The 16,657-nt window shown below is 46.1% G+C and overlaps 1 protein-coding gene across 1 annotated transcript in view; it reads right to left on the bottom strand.

The window, feature by feature from the left end:
- ITGB5 (integrin subunit beta 5) overlaps positions 1 to 16,657 on the bottom strand; it is a 110,603-nt gene that overhangs the window by 64,792 nt on the left and 29,154 nt on the right. Inside the window, exons 4-5 of the mRNA XM_060150446.1 lie at positions 14,560 to 14,809; positions 2,639 to 2,807 (exon numbers count right to left, since the gene is read on the bottom strand). Coding sequence (XP_060006429.1) covers positions 2,639 to 2,807; positions 14,560 to 14,809 — 419 coding nt within the window. The remainder of the gene's footprint in view (positions 1 to 2,638; positions 2,808 to 14,559; positions 14,810 to 16,657) is intronic.

Raw genomic sequence — 16,657 nt, 5'->3', positions numbered from 1 at the left:
CTCTGTCACATTCAGTTTTCAGGATTAAGAGGAAGGGCCTTTAATCTGGGCAAATCAGGAGAAGGCAGAAAAGTCAGTCAACGAAGTAAGGCATGCTTAGGGCTTTTAAAAAAAACTTTAAAAACCTAATTATCACTGGAACAAATGATATCTGGGATTTACTTCAAATAATGGGGAATAAACTGGTTAGGAAGGCAAATGAAACAAGATTGGCTACAAACTGGTAACTGTCCCAGATGGACCATGGGTACATGGGATTTTATTTCACTATTCTCTCTACTTTTATATGTTTGAAATGTTCCGTTACAAATTTTAAAAATCATACCTTATTTATTGTGAAAATTTAAGTAAATATAAAATAACACAAAGAAGAAAATAAAAACCACACCTAATCCTATCACCAGAGACAATTGCTGTTAACACTTTGGTCTATTTATTTCCAATCTTTTCCAGATTTTTCTTTCTTTTGTTTGCAAAATAGGGTCAGACGTCTATGCTGTTTTATCACGTGCTTTCCTTTCCTCTCTTAATTTATCTTAAGTATTATTCAAGTGCTCAAATATTCTTTTAGAGTGTGATTGTTATAGCCTTTAGACAGGCCATAATCTATTTCCAATATTTAGCAACTATAAATAAGGCTGTAGTTAACCAGGAAGATGACGTTATAAATAGGTGATTTCAAGTGAGAAAGAAATTGCTTGATAGGTACCCAAACACACACTGACAGCACAAAGGAAAAGAAATGGTGAGAATAAAAGCTGGGATCTCATCGACTGCATAATTCCAAGCAATTAGTAACTTTCCAGGGACGCCCCATGACAAAGGCCAAGGTGGGGAATAAGAGAAAAATGCCAAAAGATATAAAACTGAAACACACACTAAAGTGCCTCTCAGGCCAATAATAATTCGTAACCAGGTGCGGGCACTGAGTTGAAGAAATCTGCTTTGAAGCACTCGAGTCTTGAAATACTGAGTTTTCAAAGGGAAGGATATTTTCATGGGTCTGGGATGGCACAGGAAGGTTCTGTGGGCTAAAGAGCGAATCAAACGGCTTCTCGTGGACCACCGCGCCTCAAGCATTCCATCATGCCATTCTGATTCATCTAATTAAACAGAATTAATATAACTGGACAGTGCGTAGGCTTGTCACTGGGTTCTTCCCTTCAAGCCTTGAAGACAATTTCCTCCCCGGGAAAGAAAACCCACAATATTCCCACGATTGGGAGATAAGAGGGATCTCGTGTTTTCCCTGCACTATTTGTTCCTGCCAAGAGTGGATTTGGCAGGAAGTCCCTGAATATAACACCCCATAGAATCAATAATCTGAATGCCAGTCAAAAACATAATTTTTCTTTCTGAAGGAAATCCATAAACTGTCTATTCTGTGATGCACTTGAAAGATTCAGAGCTGAACACATTCTAGCTGTGTCCCGTCTGGCTTTCTTGGGCTGCTACGAAGCATCAGGGGCCTCTGAATCAAACCGTTCTGCTCTAGCCAGCGGCTGGGCAGGGGCCGCTCTGCAGCCGTCCTGGGTAGGGGGTCACTGTGAGACCGTCCTCTCCGGGGTGGCCCCAAGGACACAGGGACGGGCAGAAAGGCAGTGGGACCAAGAAGAGGACTGAGGAAGCTGTGCTTTCTTCACATCTTTCTTTCCCCTTATCCCTCCTGTCTACCATTTCAGTTTTTTATTTCGGAAGGGACAACCGTGACTCTCTTTTCATTTTGTCGAGGACCAAGAGGAGGAGAAGTGAATCTGTGACACACTAAACACAGGCTCTCTGAGGTCAGACGTGCGGCCTCTCCAAACTGAGTTCTAACCTCCTTACCCAGCCCTCCCCCAGACATGAGCATCCCAACCACCGCCCTGTTGCTGAGCCCACCAAAATGGTCAAGAAAGCATTACCAATCATGCATGGTATATGGTGACCACTATGGAAAAAGTGTTAAAGTATGTGTCAGAATAGCAAATTCAAGAGTGATATTTATTTTTATCTTTTGTTATTGTTATCGGGCTGTCTTGATATAGAAAATTATGTTAAGAATAAGTTATTACCAACATCCCATTTACATATTTTGCTGAGACTGGAATGTCTCAAAGCATGAGTTCATTTCTGACCTAAGTCTGTGTCCTCCCCGCTGGATTCACATATCACAGAGAAACACGAGAAAAACAAACAAACAGAAAGAAAACCAAAGATGACAAGCGCTTCTCTTTTTAGCTGGATTCCCCAACAGAGCACTCTTTAATGCTTACCAAAATTGGGCCATAAAATTCTACAAGATTTTATGCATATGGCTTGACCTTTTCTTCCCCCTGCTCCCTGTCCCCAAAAGCAGCAAAAAAGCCAAATATAGAAAAACAGAACAGCTGTCTGCTGGCAAAGACAACATCCCATTGTACACAGCCACACCCTGACACAGACACACACCAGCCCTAAGCCACCCCTGCACGCCAGCTGGTTTGACTTCTGTAGATCTTCCCAAGGGCCCACCGAGCTCACCCTCTGATGCAAGAGTGGACAGGAGGCCACAGGCTGCGATGACCCAATATCTGCAGGCAGTGCCAACGCACATCACCCACACCGACACCTCTCCGTCGACCTCCCACGCAGGGGCAGAGCCAGAAGGGAAGGTTACCTTGCAGACAGCCGCCTGGAGCACTGCGTCAAAGCCGCCCTCGGGGGCATCGCGGTTCCGGGACACCCTCTGCTTCCGAACTTCCTCGTTGAAGCTGTCCACTCTGTCTGTGAGAGGCAGCAGATGGCGGAACCCAAAGGAGGGGACACAGTTTGGGAATAGCTTGTAACTGGAGAGAAAGAGGAGAAAAGTCACTTTTCCTTCCTTGTCCCAAAATCTTAAACAACCAAGTAACTCTGCATTTACTGAGTGCCTTGAACGGCACCAACGAATACTCAGCACCTACCACACACCCCCGGGACAGACACAGTGGGGGAGCACAGAGAAATAACCTAGTCCCTACTCTCCAAACACAAGCTCTAAACTGCGGGCGAGACAGCACATACCAGGCTGTAGGCGAATGAAATGGACAACTGGGTCGTAGGAAGTAGCGGTTAACAGTGGGCTACCGCGGTCAGAGGAAGGTGTCACGGAGGCGCCCTGACGCGGGCCTTGGAAGATGCAAGCGCCTGGTGGGACAGGCACCGCAGCCTGGGCGGCACCGAGGGGAAGGAAGGCTCTTACAGGCTGAGGAAGGCGGGCCATGTCGAGTGAGGGCAGCGTGAGCAGAGTGACTCTACGAAACCAGCTTCTTACATCGACTCTGCTGCTGCCATGTGATAAAGGATCACATAGCCCCTTCGTGTCCACCCACTCAGAGACCACCAGGACGTGCTGGCAACCGAGCAAACACTAAATGCAACAGGAATGAAAACGTTCTGTTTCTTCGTTCATTTATAAATACTGGAATGATAAAGCAACAGCTCTCCTAGACACAAAGAGAAATCACTGAGAAGCAAACCATCTTCGAATGGAAAATGCTACCTGGAAATCTGGAAAGAGGGAAGTATTGCACCTCAATAGGAGGTTAATGCCATGTCTTTCTCCTGAATATTGGGTGTTCTCATCTTCAGTTTGCAGTGCAGATGGCCCCATTCCTGGAGGAAGTTACAGCCCAATCACATCTGCAGGAGTTTCACTTGGCTATATAACCAATGAAATAGGAAGAGGGGCCTTACATTGTTTCCAAAAAGGTTCACTGGGTAAAAGGGGAGAGGGAAGTGCAAATGCAAGGGCCCTGTGGCAGAAGGGAGCACAGAGAGCCCAAGGTCAGAGGGAGGCCAGTTAGACTGCAATACAGGGAACAAGGGCAAAGATGGGCTATGAGGAGGCTGGGGAGGCAAGCTGGACCAGACTGTGCAGGTCTGTGGCCATGTTAAGGAAGCCTCTCTTTCAGAACTAAGACAGAAAGCAAACAGCAACAGAGAGGCATGAGGGGAAGGCTTCGTTACCTACCCAATTCAAGCCGTGTGCGTGGGAAGGGAAACCGGCTTAGCAACTCCTAGCAGCTCCTGCCTCACTGCCATCAAGAAGGGCAGCTGGGGCAGGTCTGAGAGGCTCCCCTCCTCCCCGAGAGAGGCAACCTTGGGCTTTCTAAGAGGCTCTCTCATCCCCTCTAAGGGCCTACGGTACCTGCTCCAAGTCACTCGCAGCAAATCACCTCTGCAGGGTCAACCGCACTGCCATGATGGCCACGGTGCCTCCGGACAGGGAGAGCTGCGAGCAGCTGTCCCCACTTGCCGTCCCTTTGTTTCGCTCCATCCTCCTTCCCCAAAAATCTTCACCCGCCCCTTGTGTTTGCACAGGTCAGGCTCTTCTGTAACCCATGCCACCCAAGCGTTCTATTCTCATCTCAGTTCCCCATAAAGACAAAGGTCATGGAAATTGCATTCCCAGCTGGAAGCAGGAAGTAAGCTGAGGTCCCATCATAGTCATCTGACAAATAGATGGGCCCAGGAGGAAGGAAATGTACACAAACTCTCACTCCCCTCCCTCACCCTCTGAGCAACTTCACCCTTCTGTGCTGTGCTGGGCCATGGCTGCGGACTTCAGGTGTTTACTGTCTCGGTTGACGGGGTCGGTTGAGGAAGGGAGAAGAGGAACAAAACTATGACTGCTGCTCAATGAGGAAACCAGAAAAGCTGTGAAAAGCTCAGCTAAATTAGTTCAGCGTTTTTTACCTCTTCCCTTCCTGCAAAGGGGAATAAGTAGATATATTTTTACTGTGGAGAATTACTATTAATAATCAGGAACTAGAACATGTGTTTGCCAGAGAGAAGACTTCATTGCAGAGAATTTATTATAACCAAACCAGAATCACCTCTTAGTGAGAGGAAAACAGCTTTGTCACACAGGCTCTGTTGAATGTCTCCATATTCTCTGGAAAACAATGTCAAACTGTGTCTAATTTAACCCCTGGAAGAGCTGTCTGAGCGACCTGAAGATTTGGGTGTTTGAGGGTCTCATGCCAGGAAGCCCTCCCACCCCCAACTGTGTCTGTGCTATAGGACCCCAGTTTAGGGCCTACTAAATCTTTACTGGATTAAGAATTATGAACCAGGAAGATGAATAAAATACATATGCTTAAAGAGCCTGGGGGAGCATGTGTGTATAAAAAGTGAATCCTATTTGCAGATGCTAGATGTAGGCAAATCCAAAAAACAATCTAATGCTTCAGGACACCATTGTGGACCATGGAGCTGACAGGGCAAGACCTCTCCTCTTCCTCTAAATAAAGAGAACTGCTGGGTAAAAATCTAATCTTCAAAAATGTTAATATGTAGCCAAGACTGGAAGCTTAGCGGGGAAATCCCAGGTGCCAGGAACAGAGAGAAAAGCATTGCACAAATGAACGGACTTAAACTAGGTGGGAAGTGAGCAATGATCTCCTGGCAAAGGGATCCCTCACCCCCCCGCCCTAGCGTGTTGGGGCCTGACAGGTCTGGGGCTTGGGGCCAGGTTCTAACAGGGACAGATGATGGCCCTCAGGCCAGCGCAGGGCAGAGCACTGGAACAGGGCTCTCTGCATAAAGATGAGTGTTACAAAGAGCTGCCCTGTCACTAAAATCAAACCCAGAAAAATTCCAGCCACTGGCCTGGGAGGGAAGCAAGGAAGATGCACTCTGGGCTCATGGTGAGATGAATCACCCATAAAGATTGTAACTCCAGGCCTAAACAAGTCAGAATTCATTACTTTTACAAGGAAGGAACCCCCCTGCTGAGAAATAAACAGAACTAGTCCCACAGTGAAACCCAGAGGATCCTAGCATCAGGGAACAGAAAACCACCCTGCAGGGACGTCAGTACCCCTGGGGCACGTGATCCCCTAATGGAAAACAACCTCTGAGGAAGAGGAGCTAATGAAAAAGTTATAGACCCCATGAGAAATAAACTACCATGAAAGAATATCAGCAAATTCAACCAACTGCAGGATCTGCAGTTCAAGAAACAGGTAACAAAATTATCTAAAGTACATTAAAACAAAGATATTTAAAACATTCAAGGAGAAGGAAAAAATACCAAAGACTAGAATGGGATATTATTAGGAAGAAAAAGAAATCAGAAGGCTATGAAAAAACAGTATGAAAAACAGAAGTCTAAAAGAAAGAACCAAATAAAAAATAGTCACTCAAATTCAAAAATGAAACTTCAGTGTATGGATTAAAAACACTGAAGAACAGGGTACTGCCACAAAAACCAAAATACGGATCAAAGGAACAGGATAGAAAGCCCAGAAATAAACCCATGCACCTATGGTCAATTAATCTATGACAAAGGAGGCAAGACTATATAATGGAGGAAAGATAGTCTCTTCAATAAATGGTGCTGGGAAAACTGGACAGCTGTATGTAAAAAAATGAAATTAGAACATTCTTGGAACTTCCCTGGTGGCGCAGTGGTTAAGAATCCACCTGCCAATGCAGGGGACACAGTTTTGAGCCCTGGTCCAGGAAGATCCCACATGCCGCACAGCAACAAAGCCTGTGCGCCACAACTACTGAGCCTGCGCTCTAGAGCCCGCAAGCCACAACTACTGAGCCCACGCGCCACAACTACTGAAGCCTGCATGCCTAGAGCCCGTGCTCCGCAACAAGAGAAGCCACCACAATGAGAAGCCTGTGCACTGCAACGAAGAGTAGCCCCTGCTCGCCACAACTAGAGAAAGCCCACACGCAGCAACAAAGACCCTACACAGCCAAATATCAATAAATAAATAGACTTCTTTTTTAAAAACATTCTTTAATACCATACACAAAAATAAACTCAAAATGGATTAAAGACCTAAATGTAAGACCAGATACTATAAAACTCTTAGAGGAAAACATAGGCACAACACTCTGACACAAATTGCAGCAATATCTTTCTCAAGCCATCTCCTAGAGTAAGGGAAATAAAAATAAACAAATGGGACCTAATTAAACTCAAAAGCTTTTGCACAGCAAAGGAAACCATAAACAAGACGAAAAGACAACCTGCAGAATGGGAGAAAATATTTGCAAACGGTGCGACTGACAAAGGATCAGTCTCCAAAATTTACTAACAGCTCATGTGGCTCAATATCAAAAAAAAACAAACAACCCAATCAAAAAATGGACAGAAGACCTAAACAGACATTTCTCCAAAGAAGACATACAGATGGCCAAGAGGCACATGAAAAGATGCTCAACATAACTAATTATTAGAGAAATGCAAATCAAAACTACAATGAGCTATCACCTCGCACCCATCAGAATGGCCATCATCAAAAAGTCTACAAATAATAAATGCTGGAGAGGGTGTGGAGAAGACGGAACCCTCCTACACTGTTGGTGGGAATGTAAATTGGTACAGCCACTATGGAGAGCAGTAAGGAGATTCCTTAAAAAACTAAAAACAGAGCTACCATATGATCCAGCAATCCCACTCCTGGGAATATATCTGGAGAAAAACATGATTCGACAGGATGCACGCACCCCAATGTTCATTGCAGCGCTGTTTACAATAGCCAAGACGTGGAAGCAACCTAAAGGTCCATCAACAGATGAAAAGATGTGGGAATTCCCTGGCAATCAGTGGTTAGGACTCTGCACTTCCACTTCAGGGTGCACGGGTTCAACCCCTGGTTGGGGAACTAAGATCCCACAAGCTGTGTGGTGTGGCCAAAAAAAAAAAAAAGATGTGGTACATATATATATACAATGGAATGTTACTCAGCCATTAAAAAGAATGAAATAATGCCACTGCAGCAACATGGATGGACCTGGATATTATCATCCTAAGTGAAATAAGTCAGACAAAGACAAATATCATATGATGTCGCTTATGTGTGGAATCTAGAAAAAAATGATACAAATGAACTTATTTACAAAACAGAAACAGACTCACAGACTTAAGAGAACTGAGCTTATGGTTACCAGGGGAGAAGGGTGGGGGGGGGTGGGGATAGATTGGGAGTTTGGGATTGACATGTACACACTGCTATATTTAAAATAGATAACCAGCAAGGACCTACTGTATAACACAGGGAACTCGGCTAAATATTCTGTAAAAACCTAAATGGGAGAAGAATTTGAAAAAGAATAAGTACATGTATATGTATAATGGAATCACTTTGCTGTACACCTAAAACTAACACAACATTGTTAATTGACTATACTCCAATATAAAATAATTTTTTTAAAAAAAATTGAAGAACAAAATGATAAACTGGAAGAAATTTTCTATTATGAAGCTAAGGGAAAGAAAGAGGTAGAAGTTATGGGAGAAAAATTTAGAAACATGAAGTTTAGAATGAGAGGCTCCAACACTCACCTAGCAGCGTTAGAAAGAAAACGGAGAGAATCGGAGACAGGAGTCAGAGATGATGTCTGAAATTTTTCAAGAATAAAGCTATGTTCTCAGATTAAACAAGCAGAGCAAGTTCTGAACAATGCAAATAAAAGTACTAAATCCAACCCAGCCACACTGGAATGCATATCATTATAGGACATGGAAAGCACAGGGAAATATTAAAAGCCACCAGAGAGAAGGAAAACCATTAGATAGAAGACTTTTCATCAGCCACAGGACATGCCAGAAGACAATGAAATAATACCTTCAAGGGGGTGAAGGAGTACCATGACCTCTTGGAAGAAATACAAAGGGTAAGAAAAAATATAAAGGATGAAGGATGAAATGTATTATCTCACTTGCAAAGATTTTTACAGATGTATTTCTATTTTTTGTGCGTGTGGTGAGAACCCTTAAGATGTACTCTCTGAACGACTTTCAAGTATACAATTGTATATTTCAAGTGCAGTGCTGTTGCCTATCACCACCGTGCTGTACATTAGAGCTCCAGAATGTATTCATCTTATAACTGTACGTTTGTACCCTTTGACCAACACTTCCCCCTTCCCCGGCCAATCACCACTCTACTGTCTGTTTCTACGAGCTTGGCCTTTTTAGATGCCACATATAAATGAGACATGGCATGTATATCAGCAACAGCCTAATACCTCTAACAAAAGAAAAAGTGTTCAGAACCAGAAATAACAGGCAGATTAATCCATCAAATCCTGTACCAGTGAATATCATGTGACTCTCCCCAGGAACACTATTTCTATTACTCAGAATACAATTAAACAGTTCTTTAATCTGATGATTAAATTACTTTTTTTTTCTCTTCTTATGGCAGCCCTGGTACTACTTACTTCAGCTCTGGCATTTCTGGTTCATTCTAAGATGGGAGGGGATAAGTCTAGGATTTTGATCCTTTGGCCGAAACATCCGGAGCAGGAGGCGGGACAAACCTCAAGAAAGCCCCACGAAGGGCTTCCCTGGTGGTGCAGTGGTTGAGAGTCCACCTGCCGATGCAGGGGACACGGGTTCGTGCCCCAGTCCGGGAAGATCCCACATGCCGCGGAGCGGCTGGGCCCGTGAGCCATGGCCGCTGAGCCTGCACGTCCGGAGCCTGTACTCCGCAACGGGAGAGCCCACAACAATGAGAGGCCCACGTACCGAAAAAAAAAAAAAAAAAGAAAAAAACTGGTTCTCTTCTGAGATGTCCTGCGCAGGTAGTTAAATCACTCCTCCTGACTCCCCATCTCCCCAAAATTCCCGGGGCTACTGCTGCTGCTTCCACACACCACAGGAGAAAAAACCTAACAGAAGGTACCATTGAGAGAGAACGCTGTGATTTTTCTCTCCACATGAGCTGAAGGAAAAGAACAGACAAGGATCACAGACGGCAACTACGGAGCCAAGCATGGAACTCAAACTGAGACAGGAAGACAACAGGACAGCCATTTTGGAAAAGGACCAAGGGAACGACCTTGAGAAAGCGGGCTTGACAGGCCAGAAAAACAGCACCTAAAAGCTTGGGCTTCTGAGACAACCACCAGAGACTCACAGGAGTAAAAGATTAGCTCTATCTCTGTTCCACTGACATCTGTACATGGTTTCCAAAGGACAAAAGCGGAACTATAAATCCGCCACCTAGCAGAATTGCCGAACTCCCAGTTCCCTGAAAGATATAGATAAAAGCTTGACACACATTCCTAAGGTGTTTTAGCAGGAAGCAGGCCCCCAGATGAAAACTGCCGACTGCGGGCACATAGACCCCAGACTGCTTGAAGCCTGGAGGTTGATGACGCTCCAAACTTCACCTCCATGCCAACCAATCCAAGAACTGAGCACGAGCTGCTCAGGCACCCTGTGGCCTCCCCCCTCACACTGTCTTTAAAACCCCTTCCCAGAAAGTCCTCGGGGAATTGACACTCTTTTCCACCTTCTCCCTTGTGCACAAGCTACCCTTTCAATAAAAAGCTTCGTTTGCCTAAGAGTCTTGTGGGAGCAATATTCATTTCTATGGTATTGCTGTCCAAGAATCTGGAGAGGGCCCGATAACAGAACCAATGAAGCAGCCCAGCTGGGAGACGAGAGGGAGTGGTAGGGACTGTGGCAGCCAAACAACATGTGGGACAAGGCTGGCTTTACTAGACCTCCTAGTTTTTTGAGAAAACCTAAAATCCTGGCTATTCTTTGTTAAATCTTTTATTTTTAACTGTTGGTAACTAATTCACAGTGCCATTAAAACTTAGGAAAGGGCTTCCCTGGTGGCACAGTGGTTGAGAGTTCGCCTGCCGATGCAGGGGACACGGGTTCGTGCCCCGGTCCGGGAAGATCCCACATGCTGCGGAGCAGCTGGGCCCGTGAGCCATGGCCGCTGAGCCTGCGCGTCTGGAGCCTGTGCTCTGCAACGGGAGAGGCCACAGCAGTGAGAGGCCCGTGTACCGCAAAAAAACAAAAAACTTAGGAACGCAAATAAAGCACATGTACAGGCTGAATCAGGAACAGAAACAGCCTGATTACATCCCCCCGCTTGCTCTGTTCTCCAGGAACCATGGGGAATCTCCGAGGATACCCAGGCAACCACACAGAGTCCACCGCCGGGACGCGGGAGGTACATCTCAGCCTGCTCACTGAGCCATGCGGTGACTCCCCTTTCATGCTGCCCAGCTTAGGGAAGAGAGATCTGTATAACTCAGACCTGATGATTCCTTCCAAACTCCCATTCTTTCACCGGATTTCCTGTCTCCCAAGCAGCCTGTCAGTGTGCCTTGTACTCACTGTCAAAACTTCTACTGTCTGCAGTTGGTTCTGCCTTCTAGGGCTTGGAGAAGTAGCTCTGAATAAGGAGAGTGTAATAACCTTGAATATTCAATGCTGAGGGCCCCAGGCCAGTCCTTCATCCTCTGCCAGCCTCCCATCTAGCATCTGACAGTTCGCCGATGGTCCCCAGAAGAATCAAAGTAGAGACACACCCTGTCTCTCAGGAGACAGGACCCAACCAGAGGGCGGAGGTGAAAAGTAGCAGACAGAATCACTATTCCGGATGAACTGAAAAAACTGGGGGTTAAGATGCTGTTGCTCCTGGTGAGTAGCAGAACTCCAACAAAAAGACATGTGGCACTGGGATGCAGCTGAAAAGGGCCTTGGGGACAGGACCAAAGTGACAATAATGCCAGCAGCTACCTGTGGCAGGAGGAATCTAAACCCAGAAAGTGAGGACACCTAGTGTCTCTCTGTGGCTAAGGAACTTAGAATCTCGTTTGTATCTAAAATTTTTTCTTATCTTACTGTTTTTTCCACTGTTGTGTCATTGCAATCCCAGGAAAGATCTAAGTTAGCTTCTAGGAGTGTGTACAGAAGGGTCAGGAAGGATTCAGAACATACAATACCAGCATAAATACCACCTCACCCCCACGCCCCAGCCCAACCCAGAGCTGGGAACTTCTGAGGCTGCCAAAGGGGAGACAATAAGTTAGACAGGCTCAGGGGCTTACGAGCAGCCCTATTCCCCTCATGGGCAGCCAAGGAGACAAAGAATCGAAAATGACATCACAAGATGCCCGAATCCCTGAGTCACCACTTGAAGAAGAGCTGCCACAGAAAGCAGCTCCCATCAGGTTTTTACAAGCAAGAAATAAATCTTCATTGTGTTGAGCCACTGAGATCTGGGGTTTGCTTGTTACTGCAGCACAGCCTAACATTACCTTTAGGCAAGTGCCCAGAAGGGTGGGTGGTTTGGGAATGGGTATTATTACTCAAACTCAAGGAAAGCATCTGGGTGGCAGTGTGATTTAGATGGGGAAAAAATAAGCATCATATGGATGGAAACAGACTCTGGAAGTAGTTCATCCTGATTCATATTCCAAGTCTACCCCTTACTATTTGTGTAATCCTTCTAAGCCTCGGTTTCCTCATCTTTAAAATACAGCTCACCAGGACCTCCCTGGTGGCTCAGTGGTTAACAATCCACCTGCCAGTGCAGGGGACACAGGTTCGATCCCTGGCCCGGGAAGATCCCACGTGCTGAGGAGCAATTAAGCCCATGTGCCACAACTACTGAGCCTGTGCTCTAGAGCCCGCGAGCCACAACTACTGAGCCTGCGTGCCTAGAGCCTGTGCTCTGCAACAAGAGAAGCCACCGCAATGAGAAGCCCGTGCACCTCAACGCAGACCCCACTCACTGCAACCAGAGATCCTGAGTGCAGCAACGAAGATCCAACGCAGCCAAAAATAAATTAATTTAAAAATAATAATAATAAAATAAATAAATAAAATACAGCTCACTTCTATAGACCTCAAAAGATTGCTACGAGATTTAAATGGGATGATCCATATAAGGTATGAAGTGCAGTGAATGCCTGACACTTAGTAAGAACGTAAGTCTTAGCTATTCCTCATCTAGCGATGCTTTGGGGCCTCACATGCCAAAGTTTAACCAAAGCTGAACATGGAAATGAGTCAAGAAAAAGTTGAAGGTTATCACTCGTTGTCACACTGCATAATCTTGCCATTTAAAAGAACACTTGAGGGGGCTTCCCTCGTGGCGCAGTGGTTGAGAATCTGCCTGCTAATGCAGGGGACACGGATTCGAGCCCTGGTCTGGGAGGATCCCACATGCCGTGGAGCAACTAGGCCCGTGAGCCACAACTACTGAGCCTGCGCGTCTGGAGCCTGTGCTATACGACAAGAGAGGCCACGATAGTGAGAAGCCCGCCCACCACGATGAAGAGCGGCCCCCACTTGCCACAACTAGAGAAAGCCCTCGCACAGAAATGAAGACCCAACACAGCAAAAATAAATTAATTAATAAACTCCTACCCCCACATCTTCTTTTAAAAAAAAAAAACACTTGAAAGCCCAGTAAGGAAACAAACTACCTTCACAAAGGTTGTATTGGGGAGTTGGAGGAAGTGACCCTCCACCTCCAATACACAAATGCACTAGGGCAGGGACCTATTCACCATCCCCTTTCCTCTTCCACTGCACACAGCTAACCTAGTTCCCAGCCTCCCCGCTAGAACCCAGCTCTGTAGAGCAGAAGGTAGGAGCAAAGGCCACTCTATCCTGGTCCATAGGATCCTCCTATGAGCAATCCTCCAGGCATGATGACCTTACAAGCCACATGTGAACCAATGGAGCCTGGGACCCCGAGTCACTGCTTAGAGGACAGGTGTCCACTGATCAGGAGACCCATTTGCACTTAGGTTAGCAGAAAATAAACTTCCTTCAAGTTTGAGTCATTACATACTTTTGGATTTGCTCACTGCAGTAGTCAGAAACTCTTGTTCTCTAATAATTTCTCGAAAATTTTCTTTTAAAAAAATTTTTTTTAATTTTTAAAATTTATTTATTTTTGGCTGCATTGGGTTTTTGTTGCTGTGCGTGGGCTTTCTCTAGTTGCCGCGAATGCGGGGCTACTCTTCGTTGTGGTGTGCAGGCTTCTCATTGCAGTGGCTTCTCTTGTTGCAGAGCATGGGCTCTAGGCATGCGGGCTTCAGTAGTTGTGGCACACAGGCTCTAGAGTACAGGTTCAGTAGTTGTGGCACGAGGGCTCAGTAGTTGTGGCTTGCAGGCTCTAGAGCGCAGGCTCAGTAGTTGTGGCACACGGGCTTAGTTGCTCCGTGGCATGTGGGATCTTCTCAGACCAGGGCTCAAACCCATGTCCCCTGCATTGGCAGGCGGACTCTTAACCACTGCGCCACCAGGGAAGCCCTGTCGAATATTTTCTAATTCAAGTACTTATGTTGGAAAAAAAAAAAAAAATCACACCTACAAAGGGCAGGGTTTTCATTTTGTTTTGTCAAGGTAAGTTATAGTTATGTATATAAACAATAGGAACCGACTTTGATTCATTTATTCCAAACATCTCAGTCACTCCAAACAAGGAGATAGTTTAAGTTGTTCTGCCTGCTCCCTCCCTGATCACCGGGGTCTATCACCTCCTGAGAACACTCTCTAAAATCTATTAATGTAGAAAACAGTGCTGTGTCTGGCAGGCAGGAAAACAAATGAGCTATCATCATTGTATCTTTATGCAACCTTGTAACAATTTATTTCTTCGCAGGCAGAGGGAGGACAGAGCTGGATTATCCTTCATCAAATTTAACACCTTAGCCAGGTTCCCTCCGCGCACCCAGATATGACCTCCCTAGGCCTTTCTTTAGGCTCAGTTCCCGCTGATCCATTCCCCCATCCTTGAGTACCCAACAGAAGGGCAGCTGGTCACTCACCCAATGCACGGGTTGGTCTGGTACCTCGGTGCCGTGTAGGAGAAAGGAGAGATGTTCTTGTCTACAAAAGACCCAAACCCCAAGCGGAAGTTGCTGGTGAGCTTCCTCATCTCCTCGGCAAGCTTGGTGCCCAGGCTCCGTATGTTGTCCAAGTCATCCTTCATGGACAGAGAGAGGTCCATCAGGTAGTACAAGTCCACTGGATAATCCTCCACCTGTCGAACCTGCAGCTGGAAGGTAGTCTTGTCACCTGTGCCAACCGAGAGACCGTGCGTGTTAGAGGTCATTCAATTCGCTGGGGCTGAAGGGACGGGTTTTGCTTTCAAAGCTGGTCCACCTCTGACTTTGCTTTAGTGACTGTGTGCCTCTCAGAAGACATCTTTTCCACTCTGGAAACAGAGGGACCGAAGGGAATATGGGCGCTGAGGATGCAGCTCTAGGTTCTCCTTTCACACACAGGCCTCAGCATGTTTTAAGGAAACTCTTTAAGAACCAATCTCCTTAGTAGTGTTCTGTTTTCTCAGCAAAAAGGATGCTTAGGTAATTGGTGGACGGTGCACCAGACAATTCCACAGACACAAATTGGGCGAAAGTAGCCCACCAAGCACATACCAACTTCAGAGAAAGGACTGGCCAAGATGGGAACGTGGCCAGGAGACTGTAAAGGTGTATGTGAAACAGAACACAGGAAAGAAATTAACAAAAGAAAGGTACAGACATTAGTAAGAACTGAGGTGGGGAAGAGAGATGTACAAGGCAAGGGAGACTGGGAAAACAAAGATGGTTACTTAAAATACCCCCAGAGGGCAAAAATGTTTATGCTTATGCCGGGCCACCTATTTCTATCTCCCTAGCCATTTATCAAACAATCGTATTTAGTTCTCCAGCATATCTGATATCACAGACACAAATCATTATTATCATAAATTATATGTATAAATATAGGAAGACATGTTCCAAACTTTAGCACCATCGAAAAGAAAAAGAGGAAACACTACTAGATTTGCCTACAGCTACAAGAAAGAGAAAATAACTTTTGGTTCTATAATAAGCAGTCAACAGCCAAAGGGAAAAGAAATTGATTCAGAGGAAAAGAACAATGAAAAAACAGGCAGTTTCTGGCAGGCGTGGCCTCTGCAAGCTAGCCCCACATGGTATGCAGAAAGGCCCAAACCAAGTCAGCGCAGTAACTGGAGGACGCATGCCAGGACAATGATCCTTCGTCGTTCATAACCTCTAAAAACACACTGTTCAGAAACCACTTCAAGCAGTGAATTTTACCAGGTGATCCTATCTGCCCTCAGGCTTGTTAGCCTGTCAGGCACCAAGAGGTGTCCTTGAACTCTTCGGACAGAACTGTCTACACACACTTGAAATCTGGACGTCCTTTGTGTGTTCAAAGGTGCAATGGCGAAGGTGGCCTCGCGCCCGCACGAGGGTCCGCGCCCGCACGAGGGTCCACACCTCACCTGCCCGCGGTCACGTCTCAGAGGCGTCCATCTTTCACCTCAAGATGACAACCAGCGAGCCGAAGCCTTCTTGAACTTGCAGGATAGGGAACCCGGTGCGCTGTACTCCCCGCACCTCCTCCCACCCCAGACGAGGCATACTTAGTTCATTAACAAGATCTCAGTCCAAGTTCCAGCTCTGCCCCTCAACTAGCGGTGCAACCCGAGCCTCCATTTCCTTAACTGTAAACTGGCAATAACAACAGCACGACAGCATGAAGGCTGTGAAGCACTCATGTGGGAAGGAGTGTTCTGTAAGCAGTGAAGGCCTGCCCAGATGAAGTATGATTATTATAATTACCATGGTAGTCTGAGTGTCAGAGCCAAGCCTGCTTCCCCCGACTTGTCCTTACATGTGCTGCTCTAGCCTGATGATGGATGTAGTTTGGGTTGCCTGTTGGTACGAGCCTATTTTTAAAAGCCACTGGAGCCTGACTCAAACAGAGGAATGTTCGAGATTTCTTCCAGAATGAATTCCGGACTGCTACAATAGCTGTCTCTGGTTCCCATGTCCCTGCACAGGGCCCCTCCCATCCCGGGATGCCACATCGTAGTGGGGGAGGGGCGGGAGGGCCTGCGATCCTGTCCCC

Source organism: Lagenorhynchus albirostris, chromosome 5 (genome assembly GCF_949774975.1).
Source record: "Lagenorhynchus albirostris chromosome 5, mLagAlb1.1, whole genome shotgun sequence".
Taxonomy (NCBI): Eukaryota; Metazoa; Chordata; class Mammalia; order Artiodactyla; family Delphinidae; genus Lagenorhynchus; species Lagenorhynchus albirostris.
Note: the sequence above shows the minus strand (reverse complement) of the source record. Positions and strands in the feature narration are given on the sequence as shown.